This window comes from Echinops telfairi, unplaced genomic scaffold, assembly GCF_000313985.2.
Source record: "Echinops telfairi isolate 266 unplaced genomic scaffold, ASM31398v2 ScPeMD7_3;HRSCAF=10, whole genome shotgun sequence".
Taxonomy (NCBI): Eukaryota; Metazoa; Chordata; class Mammalia; order Afrosoricida; family Tenrecidae; genus Echinops; species Echinops telfairi.
In genome coordinates, this window is record NW_022103899.1 from 41,057,911 (window position 1) to 41,070,555 (window position 12,645).

The 12,645-nt window shown below is 41.3% G+C and overlaps 1 protein-coding gene across 1 annotated transcript in view; it reads right to left on the reverse strand.

Annotated features, from left to right (window-relative positions):
* Window positions 1-12,645, reverse strand: part of ABCA12 (ATP binding cassette subfamily A member 12) — a 190,896-nt gene that overhangs the window by 45,747 nt on the left and 132,504 nt on the right. The window contains exons 23-29 of the mRNA XM_030887512.1: window positions 9,046-9,375; window positions 7,829-7,898; window positions 7,610-7,744; window positions 6,200-6,346; window positions 5,130-5,316; window positions 2,304-2,522; window positions 963-1,159 (exon numbers count right to left, since the gene is read on the reverse strand). Coding sequence (XP_030743372.1) covers window positions 963-1,159; window positions 2,304-2,522; window positions 5,130-5,316; window positions 6,200-6,346; window positions 7,610-7,744; window positions 7,829-7,898; window positions 9,046-9,375 — 1,285 coding nt within the window. The remainder of the gene's footprint in view (window positions 1-962; window positions 1,160-2,303; window positions 2,523-5,129; window positions 5,317-6,199; window positions 6,347-7,609; window positions 7,745-7,828; window positions 7,899-9,045; window positions 9,376-12,645) is intronic.

Here is a 12,645-nt window from a genome sequence, read left to right on the forward strand (position 1 = left end):
CTGGCACCAAGTTGGAGGAGTGGTTCCCCGGAGGAGGAAGGCAGGGGAAAGGAAGGGGCCCTGCGGAGGAAGCCCTGAGTTTGTCTTGGTGGTGATGGGACACTGGGCCCAGATGATGAACGAGGGCTGCACAACATGCTCAATGTAATCGGGATCATGACATTGCGCCCATGAAAAACAGTGAATTGGCAAACGTTGTGTTATACGCAATTCTATGACAACTAAAAACAACAGCAACAAGCGTGCCGTGCCATATCGCTGGAGAAGAGCCATGCTTCATGCGCTAACTGAAAGCCAGCGGAGCAGCTGTGTCTCCGAAATGATCACCCAGGAACGCAGAAGGGCTGTCTCCAGCCTTCAGGAGCTGTTCGGATACAGGCGGACGGCGGGTGCCTACTTACTCCGCTGCTGGCTGGGGTGTCCAGCATTGCGGTCGTCGTCTGGACGTGGGCAACTCTTAGCAGTCTGCCAGAATTTTGCCTGCCCTCCCGCCTTTTGCCCCGTTTCTTTTCCTCCCCTTCTCCTTCCTTACTATAAAAAAGCCACAATTTAAAAAAGCTTCTTGAATATTCCTCTCTGATTAATCCACTCCACTCTGATTGCGCCTTTACTTCACATCCTGTGAGCACTTATTTAGTCTGTTTTCGGTTTATTTGCCTTTGTGTGTGTTTGGTGTTGCTAATTAGATTCTCGGCAACTCGAGGTAGAATTCGAAACTTTTACTTTTTTTACATTTGCCAGCTATCTACAGAGGCCTGGGAAGTGCTTAATCACCAAGTGCACTGGAGAGACCCTAACTTACTGACCCATAAGGTTACACGAGGCAAGACGTGGCGAGGACAGTCAATCCGGGGCATTTAAAGACTTCTTTGCCTTAGATAAAGATCACTATCCTGTAGCACTGGGCTGGCTGATGAACAGCATCTACTGTGGAGCACACATGCTGTAGGGAGTACGCATACCAGTTTTGTTCTTAGAGATAACGTCCCATATACTTCGACGAGAACATGGATCAACTCCAGTCGATGGCTCATCCAAAATAACCACCCTTGATCCACCAATCAGAGCTATGGATATGGATAACTTCCTCTTCATTCCTCCCGACAACGTCCCGACTCTCTTATGACGGTGGCTGTACAGGCCAGTATCCTTTAAAGTCCTGCCAAAAAATATATATGGAGTTTGTCATTCATAGCTAGAATATTTGAATACAGGAAACATAAGCACCCCCCAACAATAGGTATTCACTAAGCAACTATAACATGGTCAGAAAGGTTCAAAGAGTTACTGGTGATTTGTGCATTTATAGCTTTCTGTGTAGTCAGAAGGACAAGATCAATACTCAGAAGCCAACAAGAGAGAGGATAAGTATCATTATTTTATTCATTCATCTGACAAACACTTGTACAGGACCTGGGTGCTGTGCACCAGGCTCTGCTCTCGGTACTAAAGTAAAAAAAAAAGGGTGGGGGGCAGATAGTGTTTCTCATCACAGGAGATTATATTTTAGTATGTGGTATATGGGCAGGGGGCAGTGTAGGGAAATCTTAGTCAATAAACATATTTCCATGTCAGTTTATCATGTGCCAGGGAGGCAATAGATATTCTCTAGAATGAATGGTGACATGAGCCCAAATCATGTGATTTTAGACCTCCCTTGATCACTACGGTGCCATTTTGGAGCAAGTGTGAGCTGAACAGAAGCCTAAAAACTGGAGGAGGAGAAAAGCCGGGCGGCTGGAACAAGGCTAACACCGTGAAGGTATAGCACTTAGAGCGTGTGTGTGGAGTGGAGAGAATGAGGGCAAGGACAGAATGAAATGATACCAGGAAGGGGACTGAAGGGTAAATCAAGGAGGGCTTTATAGGTCTTATGAAGGACTTTACGAATGTCCCACTATTTGTGGAAGAAAGCCATTAGAATGTTTTGAACCTGGGAGTTATATGGTCTCATCTGCAGTTTCAGAGAATTACCCTTGCCTCTCTTTGAAGAACAGAAAAGAATAGAAGTCTAGTAAGGAGGCTTGGACCATGACAATTGGCGGAGAAATTAGAAACAGATCATCTGGGGCCCTATGGTACCACAGATGATGAAGAGACTGAAGTGGTTTTCATGTAGAAGAACTGACTGGTAAGGAGAAGGACCTTCACACGCTAGAATACCAGCCAAGCAGACCAAGGAAAAAGTGGCCATCTTATGAGAAAAGATGTCCGACTTCTCTTATTTCTCTAGCATGGCAAATCAAGCTATAGGCTTTAAAGAGGATTTCCCACCTTCTGTTCTTGTTACCACCACCACTCACCTCTTCACTTCTTCGTGCAGCTGCTTGTTAGTCCAATGGGGAACTTTGATGGAGCCGTAGAGGAGCAGGTGCTCCTTTGTCGTGAGGTAGCTGAACAAGACGTCATGCTGCATGCAGACACCCATGTTCTTTCGCACAGTGTTGAGGTCTGTTTTAATGTCTTTTCCATACACAAAGATGGTACCTGCTGAGGTGCCAAACAGCCCAGTCAACATGGAACTGGGAAAAAGCAAAACAAAATGAAGTGTTATCCATGTACATAGGGGCTAGGTTTTAGGGCCAACGAAACTCAGGAAATTTTAGTTGCTAGTAAACATTGTTACAGCATATCTCAAGTCATGAAATGAAATGATATTAAACAGGAATAAATAAAATGACTTTTGAACTGCAATAATGTAGAGTCACCTAAGCACTAAAAATGATAGTAATTAAGATGGAGGTGATGGTGGTAGTGGTGGGAATAATGGTAGAGAGGGTTGGGCTTTATAATGGCAATTACACTTTTCTACAGCAAGTTCACACCCTTCCTTGCACCTAGATACCACTGATAGCCTGCCAAGCCCCGGACCTCATCATTTCATTACAGCCTTGCTGGAATTCTCTGTCCCCTCTAGATGACTGAGAACCCTCAAACTCAATATGTTTTACACTCATGAACTTGGCTTTCAATTCTGCATCCGTAGTGAAGTCTTACCCATTTCAGTTTACGATAAATCCATATACAGGTTATGCAGATTTGGAATTTAGGAGTCATTTTTGGACCTTCCCCTAGTTAGTCTCCCGATTCCAGTCCATCTCTCTCTCCATGTTCACAGCCTCCACCATAGTCCAAACTCCATCCCCACATGCTGACCCCCTGCTCTAGGCTCTTAGCTTAACTTCTCCCTTAGGTTTCCTGTCATCTCCAGTCCCTTCTACACATGGTTGCCAGCGTGATCTCCCGAGATAATTCTCTGTCTTTCAGACTGTTAGAAGCTGGAGATTATTGAATACCCATCCCCCTACTACCAAGTAAGCTCCACAAGTATAGAGAGGATTCATTTTCTCACTGTTCTGTCTCAGAGCCTCCCTCAGTGCCTTGCACGTACTCAAGAGTCACTGCCATTCTGACTTATAGAGACCTTATAGAACAGAACTGCCCCAGTGGTCTAAGAATGTAACTCTTCAAAGGAGAAGAAGGTCTCATTTTCTCCCTCTGAATGGCTAGAGGTTTCTGACTGCTGAACTTGCACTTAACAGCCCAATGTGTAACCCACTACATCACCAGGGATCTTTTTGCACATACTAGGCCTTCAGAAAACTCTTAAGGATTAATAGGAATCAATACAACATTCAAACCTTCCCATTAAAAAGGTATGGCAATAAAAATGGTGTATTTAACTTTCTAATATTAAATGTTTATATGCAGAATATTCAAGGGGTGCTTTCTCTAAAAGCCAAAAATCAAAACTTTTCAAAAGCCTTTCTTAGCCCTTTTGTGTCCTCTCATTTTCTTTTAAAACATTTTTAAATTTTGCCTTGTAACACTAATTCTCCCTAGAAAGTCAATGCTATGTGTGAATAGGTCATGTAAATGAGAGGGCTGCCTGTTCACTCATTTCATGACCTTACTTTGTCTCTTTAATTTAAAAATTAAAAAAATTAATTTGAATACATCTTGGCAGTCACTGAGCTTCCTCGTGATGATACTAAGTAGGACATGCAGCACCTGGCTTCTCTCTCTCTCTCTCTCTCTCTCTCTTTCTCAAATAAAGGTTAGAGCACCAACCGACTCTTAGAGCTGACTCAGCAACTAAGCTGAGGTGTAGCATTGGAGGAGAATCACACAACCTTGAGAAGAATGTGGCCTTCAACACATTGGAATCCCTTCTTCATCCTGACCCAGGAAAATGCTGGTTACACAAGGAAAGAGGAGAGCAAGCCATGCACCTCTCTTTGCCCTTTTTGTTCTATGACTGACAGCTAGTGATTCTTTTGCTTCGCTTGGAATCAAGGCAAGAGCTTCCTGTGATGAAACAGCCATGGTTGAGCTTATACCGAGGAGTGCAAAATCAAATGTACACATTGGCCAGGATAAAAATGCAAATAAATGAAGCCAAGAGGGTGTATGAGGTGGTACAGACTGGTGGACACTTGTGATGAACCAGGAATCAGATGTCCCATGTGAGAAAACCGTCACTAGTAAGCTTCAACCACTGGGCTATATCAATGTTGTCAGAACAGACTATTATTTTGTGAGGCCACAAACATTTATTAGAAAACATCCCATTTTAAAATATTGACTCATGGGGAAGGACGAGACAAAGAGGAGCTGATACCCAGCGCTCAAGTTGAAAGAAAATGTCTTGAAAATGATGGTGGCAACATATGTACAAATGTGCTTGATACAACTGATGTATGGATTGTTATAAGAGCTATAAGAGCTGCCAATAAATTATTTATATTAAAAAAATGTTGGCACAGAAGTAGAAATCTTAAAATGGGCCAGCACCAGGAGGATTAAGTGAAAGCCATCTGCTGGCCATTGGGCTCATAGTTGGGGACTTCTGATGTAGACCGAAGGAGCCCTGGTGGTGTAGTGGTTAAGCATTGGACAATGATCTGCAAGGTCAGCAGTTTGAAACCACCGCTGCTCCACAGGAGGAAGACTGTGAAGACTTACAGATCCAGACCCTCACAGGGGCAGTGGCTATGAGTTGGCATGCATTCAATGGCAGTGGGTGGAATCATCTTACTAGCAGGCAATAAAATCATGTTTCATAAAAAGAGATAAGAACATATTAAGTAGTAGGTATCTATTACAAGAAGGATCAGAAAGTCACATACATGGTGGTTGTTTTCCCAGCTCCATTGGGCCCCAGCAAGGAGGTAATATGCCCCTCATAAAAGTTCAGATTAAGGTTGTCAACGGCCACTTTTGAGCCATAGATCTTTGTCACCCCGTGCAGGGCAACCCCAACTGTGAGATCTTTTGGTTCAGGTTCAATATTGGAAGGAAACATGTATTCAGGACCTGGAGAGAAATCAGGAGACCAGTTGTAAGTTCACAAATGGATGAAATTCAACACTGTCATACTTTTCTTTAATTCAAGGCTAACAAAATATTCGAAGTAAATATTTTCAGAGATAAATTACTGAATAAATAAGAGTCAGGGAAGCATGTTCTCTAAGGCTTACATCACCCTTGGCTGCCGGAAAAAGGAGCCCCAGAGCACAGTGCCACAATCACGAATTTTCCTTTATTCCACAGAGCTCACACATTCAAAGTCAAAGTCTAAGGCATGGTCTTCCATTGGGACAGGATAATCCCAATTTAGGAAGAAAATGTCTACAATGTGAGATTTGACAGTGACAAAGCTACCTCTATGGTTTGTGGACTCTAGTGTATTAATTATTGCTAAGATATCCTTTAGCCCTCACAAAAGGCCCACTCAGATGGGCTATGCTAACTTTATAAAGATGATTCTATTCACCTAATGTCAGCAAGACAACGGCTTTCAGTTATTTTCTTTTCCAGTCTTGGTAATAGATTATGCTAAATTAGCCATACTTGTTACTTGGTTACTCCTTGTGATGGATGACAGATGGCTGGAATGAGAGGTACAGACAGTGGCCGAGGAAAAAAATTATTCACTGTGTGAGTCCAGCTGAACCACAAATGGATCTGCACTCTTGGCCTAATTAGTACCATATGCTAACCAACTGAGCTAATGAGCCCAGAAAAAACCACAATTTAATCCCTGTAAGAAGCTAAACACATATGTGTAGACATATCCATCCATGACTAAAAGGATGATAGTTTTGACAATTAGAAGAATTTAATTGCAATCACTCATCATGTAATTTTTATATCACTTCTCTCATAATCATGCCTGTTGTTGACCTACTTGTCTTACTGGCAGATGGGTTGGTATTTTGCATCATGATATTAGTAAACACAAGGCCATTGCTTTTCTCGTCCTTCACCTCTGAACACCCAAATCGCTCCTTCCAGTAGGAAGGAAGGATTGGAAAATACCAGGGAACAGCCATACCATAAGTCCCTGTAATAGAAGTATATTAAGAAAATGGATTGTTAATATTGAGCATCATAATATAAACCATAAACCATACTATAGTTGTATGTTTGATCCAGCAAGTGTTTTTGGCTTTTTGATATTCATATAAAACTGACCAATGGTTTTTGTTTCCTAAGGTAAAGTAAAAAAAGGTAGACTTTCTTTTACACTTTAAAAATACAGATATATTAAGGTATAAATACATACCATAAAGCTTATCTACTGTAAATGCATGAATAGATGATTTTTAATAAATTTGTTTTAAAAAAACAAAATACATACAATCAGGTTTAAGAATATCTCTATTTTCCCCAAGAGTTTTCTCATGCCCATTTTCAGATATCTGCTCCCACCTCAAAGCCCAATCACTGACGTGCTTTCTGTATCTATGTATTTGTCTTTGACAAACAAATGTCATATGAATGAAATACATTTTATTCACTCATAGCATAAAAAACTGTAAATATATTATAAAGCTTCATGGGAAATCACATAAACATGTAAAAGGAGATGGTCCCTTGAGACCCAACAGGGGAACATAACCTGTGTTCTTTCCTCAGAATCTTGTCAATTCTCCTTCAAATTAGGAGACTTGTTGATATAGTTTATTATGAAGACAAGTGTGTCTTCACCTTCTAACACCTCACATTCCCATTTGGAAACACTGGATGGATGTGATGTCATTCAGTGTTTCCTAACTTACTTAATCCACTTTTAAAAGAACTATCAGAGAGTCTACTTTTAAAGAACTTCCCCCCAAACTATTCCACAGCCATGATCCCATTCTTGGAAACTTGGCTAGCTTTCAGATTCAAGTGTTTCTTTTTTGAGCTCGTATACATTGGAAATCACATATTAGGAAACATACATTATCCTGTTTGTAACACCTGCTGTGGTTGTTAGCTGTTTATGAAGTCAACCGTTAACTCATGGGCCCCCAGCATGATGGGTGCCATTCCTGTGGATTTTCCTTTGTCCATGTTCAGAAGTAAATCCTTACGCCTTTCATCCTAATCCATCTCAGTCTAGTCAAGAAGCTCCCCTGCGGCCTGTTCAGCACCATAGCAACATGCAAGACTCCAGTGGCACTTGGGTGACAACCTGAATAACATCCATGGGCCAGGAATCGAACCCATCTCCCTCGTGGAAGGTGAGAATTTGACCGCCGAATCAGCTATTCCCCAGAAGGGTCCCCCTTACGTAATGACAGCCATAGAAAGTAGGTATCTGTAGAAAGCATGCTCGTACCTGGGAACACATTCCTGACGTACCAAGCAATAAGGAAATACATGAAAGAGTCAGCGAGGATGAGGCAGCACAACCAGCCAAACGAGGTGGTGTCGTCCTGAACTGGGGAACTGTACATATTATCCCACTGGAGACCTGAAAAGGGAGCACAAATATGTCTTCTCTTGTGTGAGGCAGGGCAACTGCAAAAGATGCAAATCCAGTGTAAAGTGAACCTACCGACCCCCTGTTCCTCGTACCGGGCGATGTACTGGCTTGCATAACTGAATGCTGTTGGGGAAAGCAGGCTCTGCGAAAACAATAGATCTCTTGTCGACTGCGTGTCTTTCATATTAAAGGGATTTTTAAAACACTTAAGACTTTGGGCCCTTGTGTAGTAAAATCGACACTCTCTGCCTAGAATAGTTCAAAATATAGAGGTTGCGGACAGAACATGCTGCAGCTCTGAGAGAGGACAGGGAGCAGAGGTAAAAACTTGCCAAACACAAAAGCAGGATAATTGTAACCTTGAAAGTATTTGTCAAAACTCCAAAACACATATAAACTCATCAAATGCCACTCTGCAATTTATAGCATAGAGCCTGAGAGAGTAGTGCAATGCTAAAACTGAAATCTAACTGAGAGCTTGAGGGGACAGAGGAGATTTTTTTTCACTACTAAAGAAAAAGTATTATGGGTGAACATATACTAAAATAACATTTATGTGAAATAACAAATATTTAAAATGATAACAAATTACAAACGTGAATTTTGTTTAAGTCCAAAGTAATCGATGCCAGAATAATTCTTAAGGAACAAGTGCTAGATGAAAGCTAGTTTTCCTTTCCCTTTTCACAAACAACAAAGTTTTAATATCTCTTAACCAAGGATGAATTTTATTTCTATTTGCCAAATTTTAAAGTCACTCATTTTAGTGCTGTCGTGAACATTCTTAAGTCAGTTTAGTATTTTTGAGTTGCAGAGGCAAAAAAGAATTCAACTTCGATTGGATGCTACCAGTGCATTTGTCTTTGGATCTGCAACTTAAATTGAGTGTTAGGAGAACGATGAGAACAATTCATTTACAACAATGATTCCAGGAATAGAGACTTCAAAATGTTTAAGGAATTAGAAGAAAAAAGTTGGATTTTTTTAACAACCTCCACAACACGATCTTTCTACAATACAAAAAATTATATTTTAACTTTTTTTAAAGGAACAATTTCTTAACAGCATCACATATTAGTCTTTTGTAAACTACATGATATAGGCTTCCTTTTCATGGCCTTATATTTTGGCAGCACACAGCACTGTGGGGAAAAATAATTGTGAGGTCGATTAGGTTCATTATGTTATCGCAGAATGGTTAAATTCAGGTAACTGATGCTCTAGTTTGAGGATCTCAAAACAAAGGGTCCATCCGTCATGCACATTGACTGTTCCACTCACTCACTTACCATGAACACTTTCACTATGTAGCTCAACTCATTCTCCACTGTAATCAGAACAATGAATGGGAAAAAGGCAATGATGTAGATGAGGCTTCCAATGAGAGCCGCAATGTTGGTGTTGTTGAAGAAAACACTGATCAGATAGCTCATGGCAATGACCGAAAAGCTGTAGTCCGAAAAATACAGGAACAAAATAAATCCATTTGTTTTGGGAAGAATATTGCCAAACTTGAGTATAACGATGAGAATGATGATGGTCACCAATAAGAATCCAACACTCTCTATAACCCAGGCAAAAAAGTGGCTGCAGGAGTTCACGCCCATCATTTTCATGTACTGCAAAAGAGAACATTGTTAAGCTGCTTCATAAGCTGGTAGACCCCAAAATAATTGTTTCTGCATGATGCCAAAATGATGAGAGTCATCTTCTAATTGGCATGTTAATGACACATGAATCAAGTATTTGCCTAAGTCAACCTTCCTTATGCCGCAACCCTTTCATACAGTTCCTTATATTGTTGTGATCCCCCCAACAATAAAATTATCTTCGTTGCTACTTCATCACTGTAATTTTGCTATTGTTATGAATCAGGCAACCCCTGTGAAAGGGTCATTCAACCCCCAAAGGGGTCACAACCCACAGGTTGAGAATCACTGGTCTAAGTGAAATTAATAGAACCACTTCTACTGATTTATCTTAAATTGTAGGCTCTCAGAATCCCCCGATAGTGAGGTTTCTTTAAAAAAAAAGTTATTACAATCGTATTTATAACTGTTACCTGACCGATATCTCCAAATTAAACTAGTTTACAATAGATCGTCAAAGTTATGGTACCTCTTGCAGGATTTTATAACATGAGCTTGACATTTGTGCAGACATGTGTATTTCAAGCTGGGGAAAAATCATGATTCATTCCAAGGCCAATGTAGGAGCTCAGATAATAAAACGCCATCATTTTTTAAAACTAAACATTAATGAGTGATACAATAAGTATTTATGTTCCAAAGAGAAACACAATAAATCTGGTTTATAAGAATTTGACATCGCAGAGAGACCTTCTGCCTGAAGTCACTGCTGGTCTAGGTCAGGTTTGCAAACCTTGTTTTCCCAAATGATACTCATCCACGTACAATGAATTCTTGTATCTTCTATCCTCTATACCTCTCTCTCAAGTTATGGTCATTCTTTGATACAGGGATACCCGCCCTTCAGTCCAACAAGGTACAACAACACATCGGCACAATCGACTGCCCGTCAGCTCTGAAGGGTTGATGCCTTCTAATTTGGTGTCATGTGGGTCTTTGGGGGAACCTGGATAGCCTGTTTTCTAGTTTTAACAACTCTTGATTAATGTTAAGCTGCTGAACCTAATGTTCCATCAAATAATGTAGAACAAAAGAATGTCCCACTGGTTTTTAATCCAATTTCTTTCCTAAATCAAGAATTGTCAATGTCCTCTCTTCCTCTCTCTTAATCCTAACTTGCCCAAAAACCAAGCGAAAGAAAGGAAGCAGCAGCAGAAGAAACAAAGCACCCGAGATGTGCTCTGCAAACACAATAGTGCATTTTCACTTTACTTTCTGCCTTTGCAACGTATCACATTTTGATAACTCTGCTGCTCCGGTTGTTGCCATAGAAACAGCTACCTGACTGCCAACAAAATCTAAGCTGTGGGCCTTAAGCTAATCACCACTGAGAAAAAGCCAGTAACTTTTCCTCTTGACTTCGCTCCCTTCCTTCCCCTCTTCTCTCCCGACTGCTTCTCTCCTCCCAGGCGTTGTCTCGCTTTGCAGTGAAGCTTCAACCGCGGCTGGTCATGGGGTCAGAGCAAAGCAAGGGCATGGGGCAGAGATGCATTCTGGAAAGCTTCTTGCAATGGCCTGTACACTCCCATCGAAGACAAAAGGACCATTTAGAGTGAACAAAAGACCTCGGGGTTCTTATTCCATAACATCTTTCCCTGCTCTCTAACCTCCTAATGAAAATTACTGTGCAATGCTTAATGACTGCTTTGCAGAGGAAATTGCTTACTTCGGTATCCTCATGATCCAAAGAGTCTTTAAATTTACTTTTCCTGCTCGTTTCCTTTTTGTTGTGGTGCTAGTTTTCTAAGTGTATGCCTTCTTGGGGTCGATTACACAGGCAGTTATAGATTCCTTACAGCCGCAGAGATCTGTCTCTCACCACCTGGAGTCACGCGACCACACACGACAGCAATGCGTGCCAGGTGTGGTAGTAATTGAGAATATCAATATACTTTTCAAGTTGGATGTAGCAGACCCCGGGGACACCATCAAAGCCATGTTGACAAAGTCATTTTTTATCAAACTCGAGCTTGGTGCTTCCGTAAGGATTCATTATTTAACACTCTAACATGAACCTTCACTGTTCAGCTTCGGGACACGATGCCAGGAGGAGAGCAGCTGCTCGTCACCGAGAGAAAGAGCAATGAAAGCACATCAGTCATCCATTAATTATCAGGATTCGCAGCCAATTTTGTTGTAATAAACAAGACCAAAATCTTCTGATGGAAGATGGCCCACAGAGAACGGTTCGGTACACTCTCTTGATTGACTTTAGGGCCTCTTCAGAGCGATAGAGGCCAGGTGTCAGCTCTGCAATCAAAGAATCTCTTGTCTCAAGCCTCCCAAGTCTTCCAGAGCAATTCATCAATATCTGATAACCTGCTGCTCAAGAAAAGTCCCTTTGCGTCATGGTCAGTGTCTGTCCTGAGTTTATGGCAAAGAATAATGAGAAGGAAGAGAGTCAATCAGAGGTTGGCCAAATGTGCTGCCATGTTCCAGAGAAGTCTATGTACAGTGGCTGGCCCTAATGCCCCAGAACAAAGAAAGGATGGCTCTCCATATATCGATCCATGACAGCAACACCTCAATAAGTAAATAAAATCCTAATTTCTAAAGAGGGATAACATTGTCCACGTCACTGAAAATATGCTCACAACAATAAATAATTCTATTATCTTTCGTAGTAAGATAAATGAGCTCCCGTAGCATAACAATTTGCTTCTTCAAAGATTATAGGCCCCCCATCCCCACCCCACTCTCTACTCGCACCACAAAAGTACAAAACAACAACAACCCAGAGCCCTGTGGAACAATTTTACTCTACTGCACAGATTTCCTTGAGCCAAAGGACAACCTGAAAGCTGCTAACAGCAGCATCAGTCAAAGATGCACCCTTTTCTTGAAATACTTCAAATTCTCATCCAAGAGATGACCAGGCGGTGTCAAGAAAGCATCAAAGTAGTCTCATGGGAAGTATTACTGGGTTAGCAATTCTCGGTAACACCTGTGCAGCCCTCGGTGTTTTAGATGGGCTGTCTGTACTGAGAGAGAACCGCCTTAATGGGCAATGTACCTGAGAGGGAATACTGAAACCCGAATGAAGGCTGAGTGTGATAGTGGGACAAGAGGAAAGTCAAAGGAAATAGAGGAAAGAACCAGGAAGTAAAGAACATTTGTGGAGGTCTAAATGCAGGTATGTACATATGTAAATATACTTATTTATGATGGTGGGGAAAGAGATCTCTGTGCATATATTTATAGGTTTAATATTGATATAGTTAAAGTTTATTGTGCCAACCT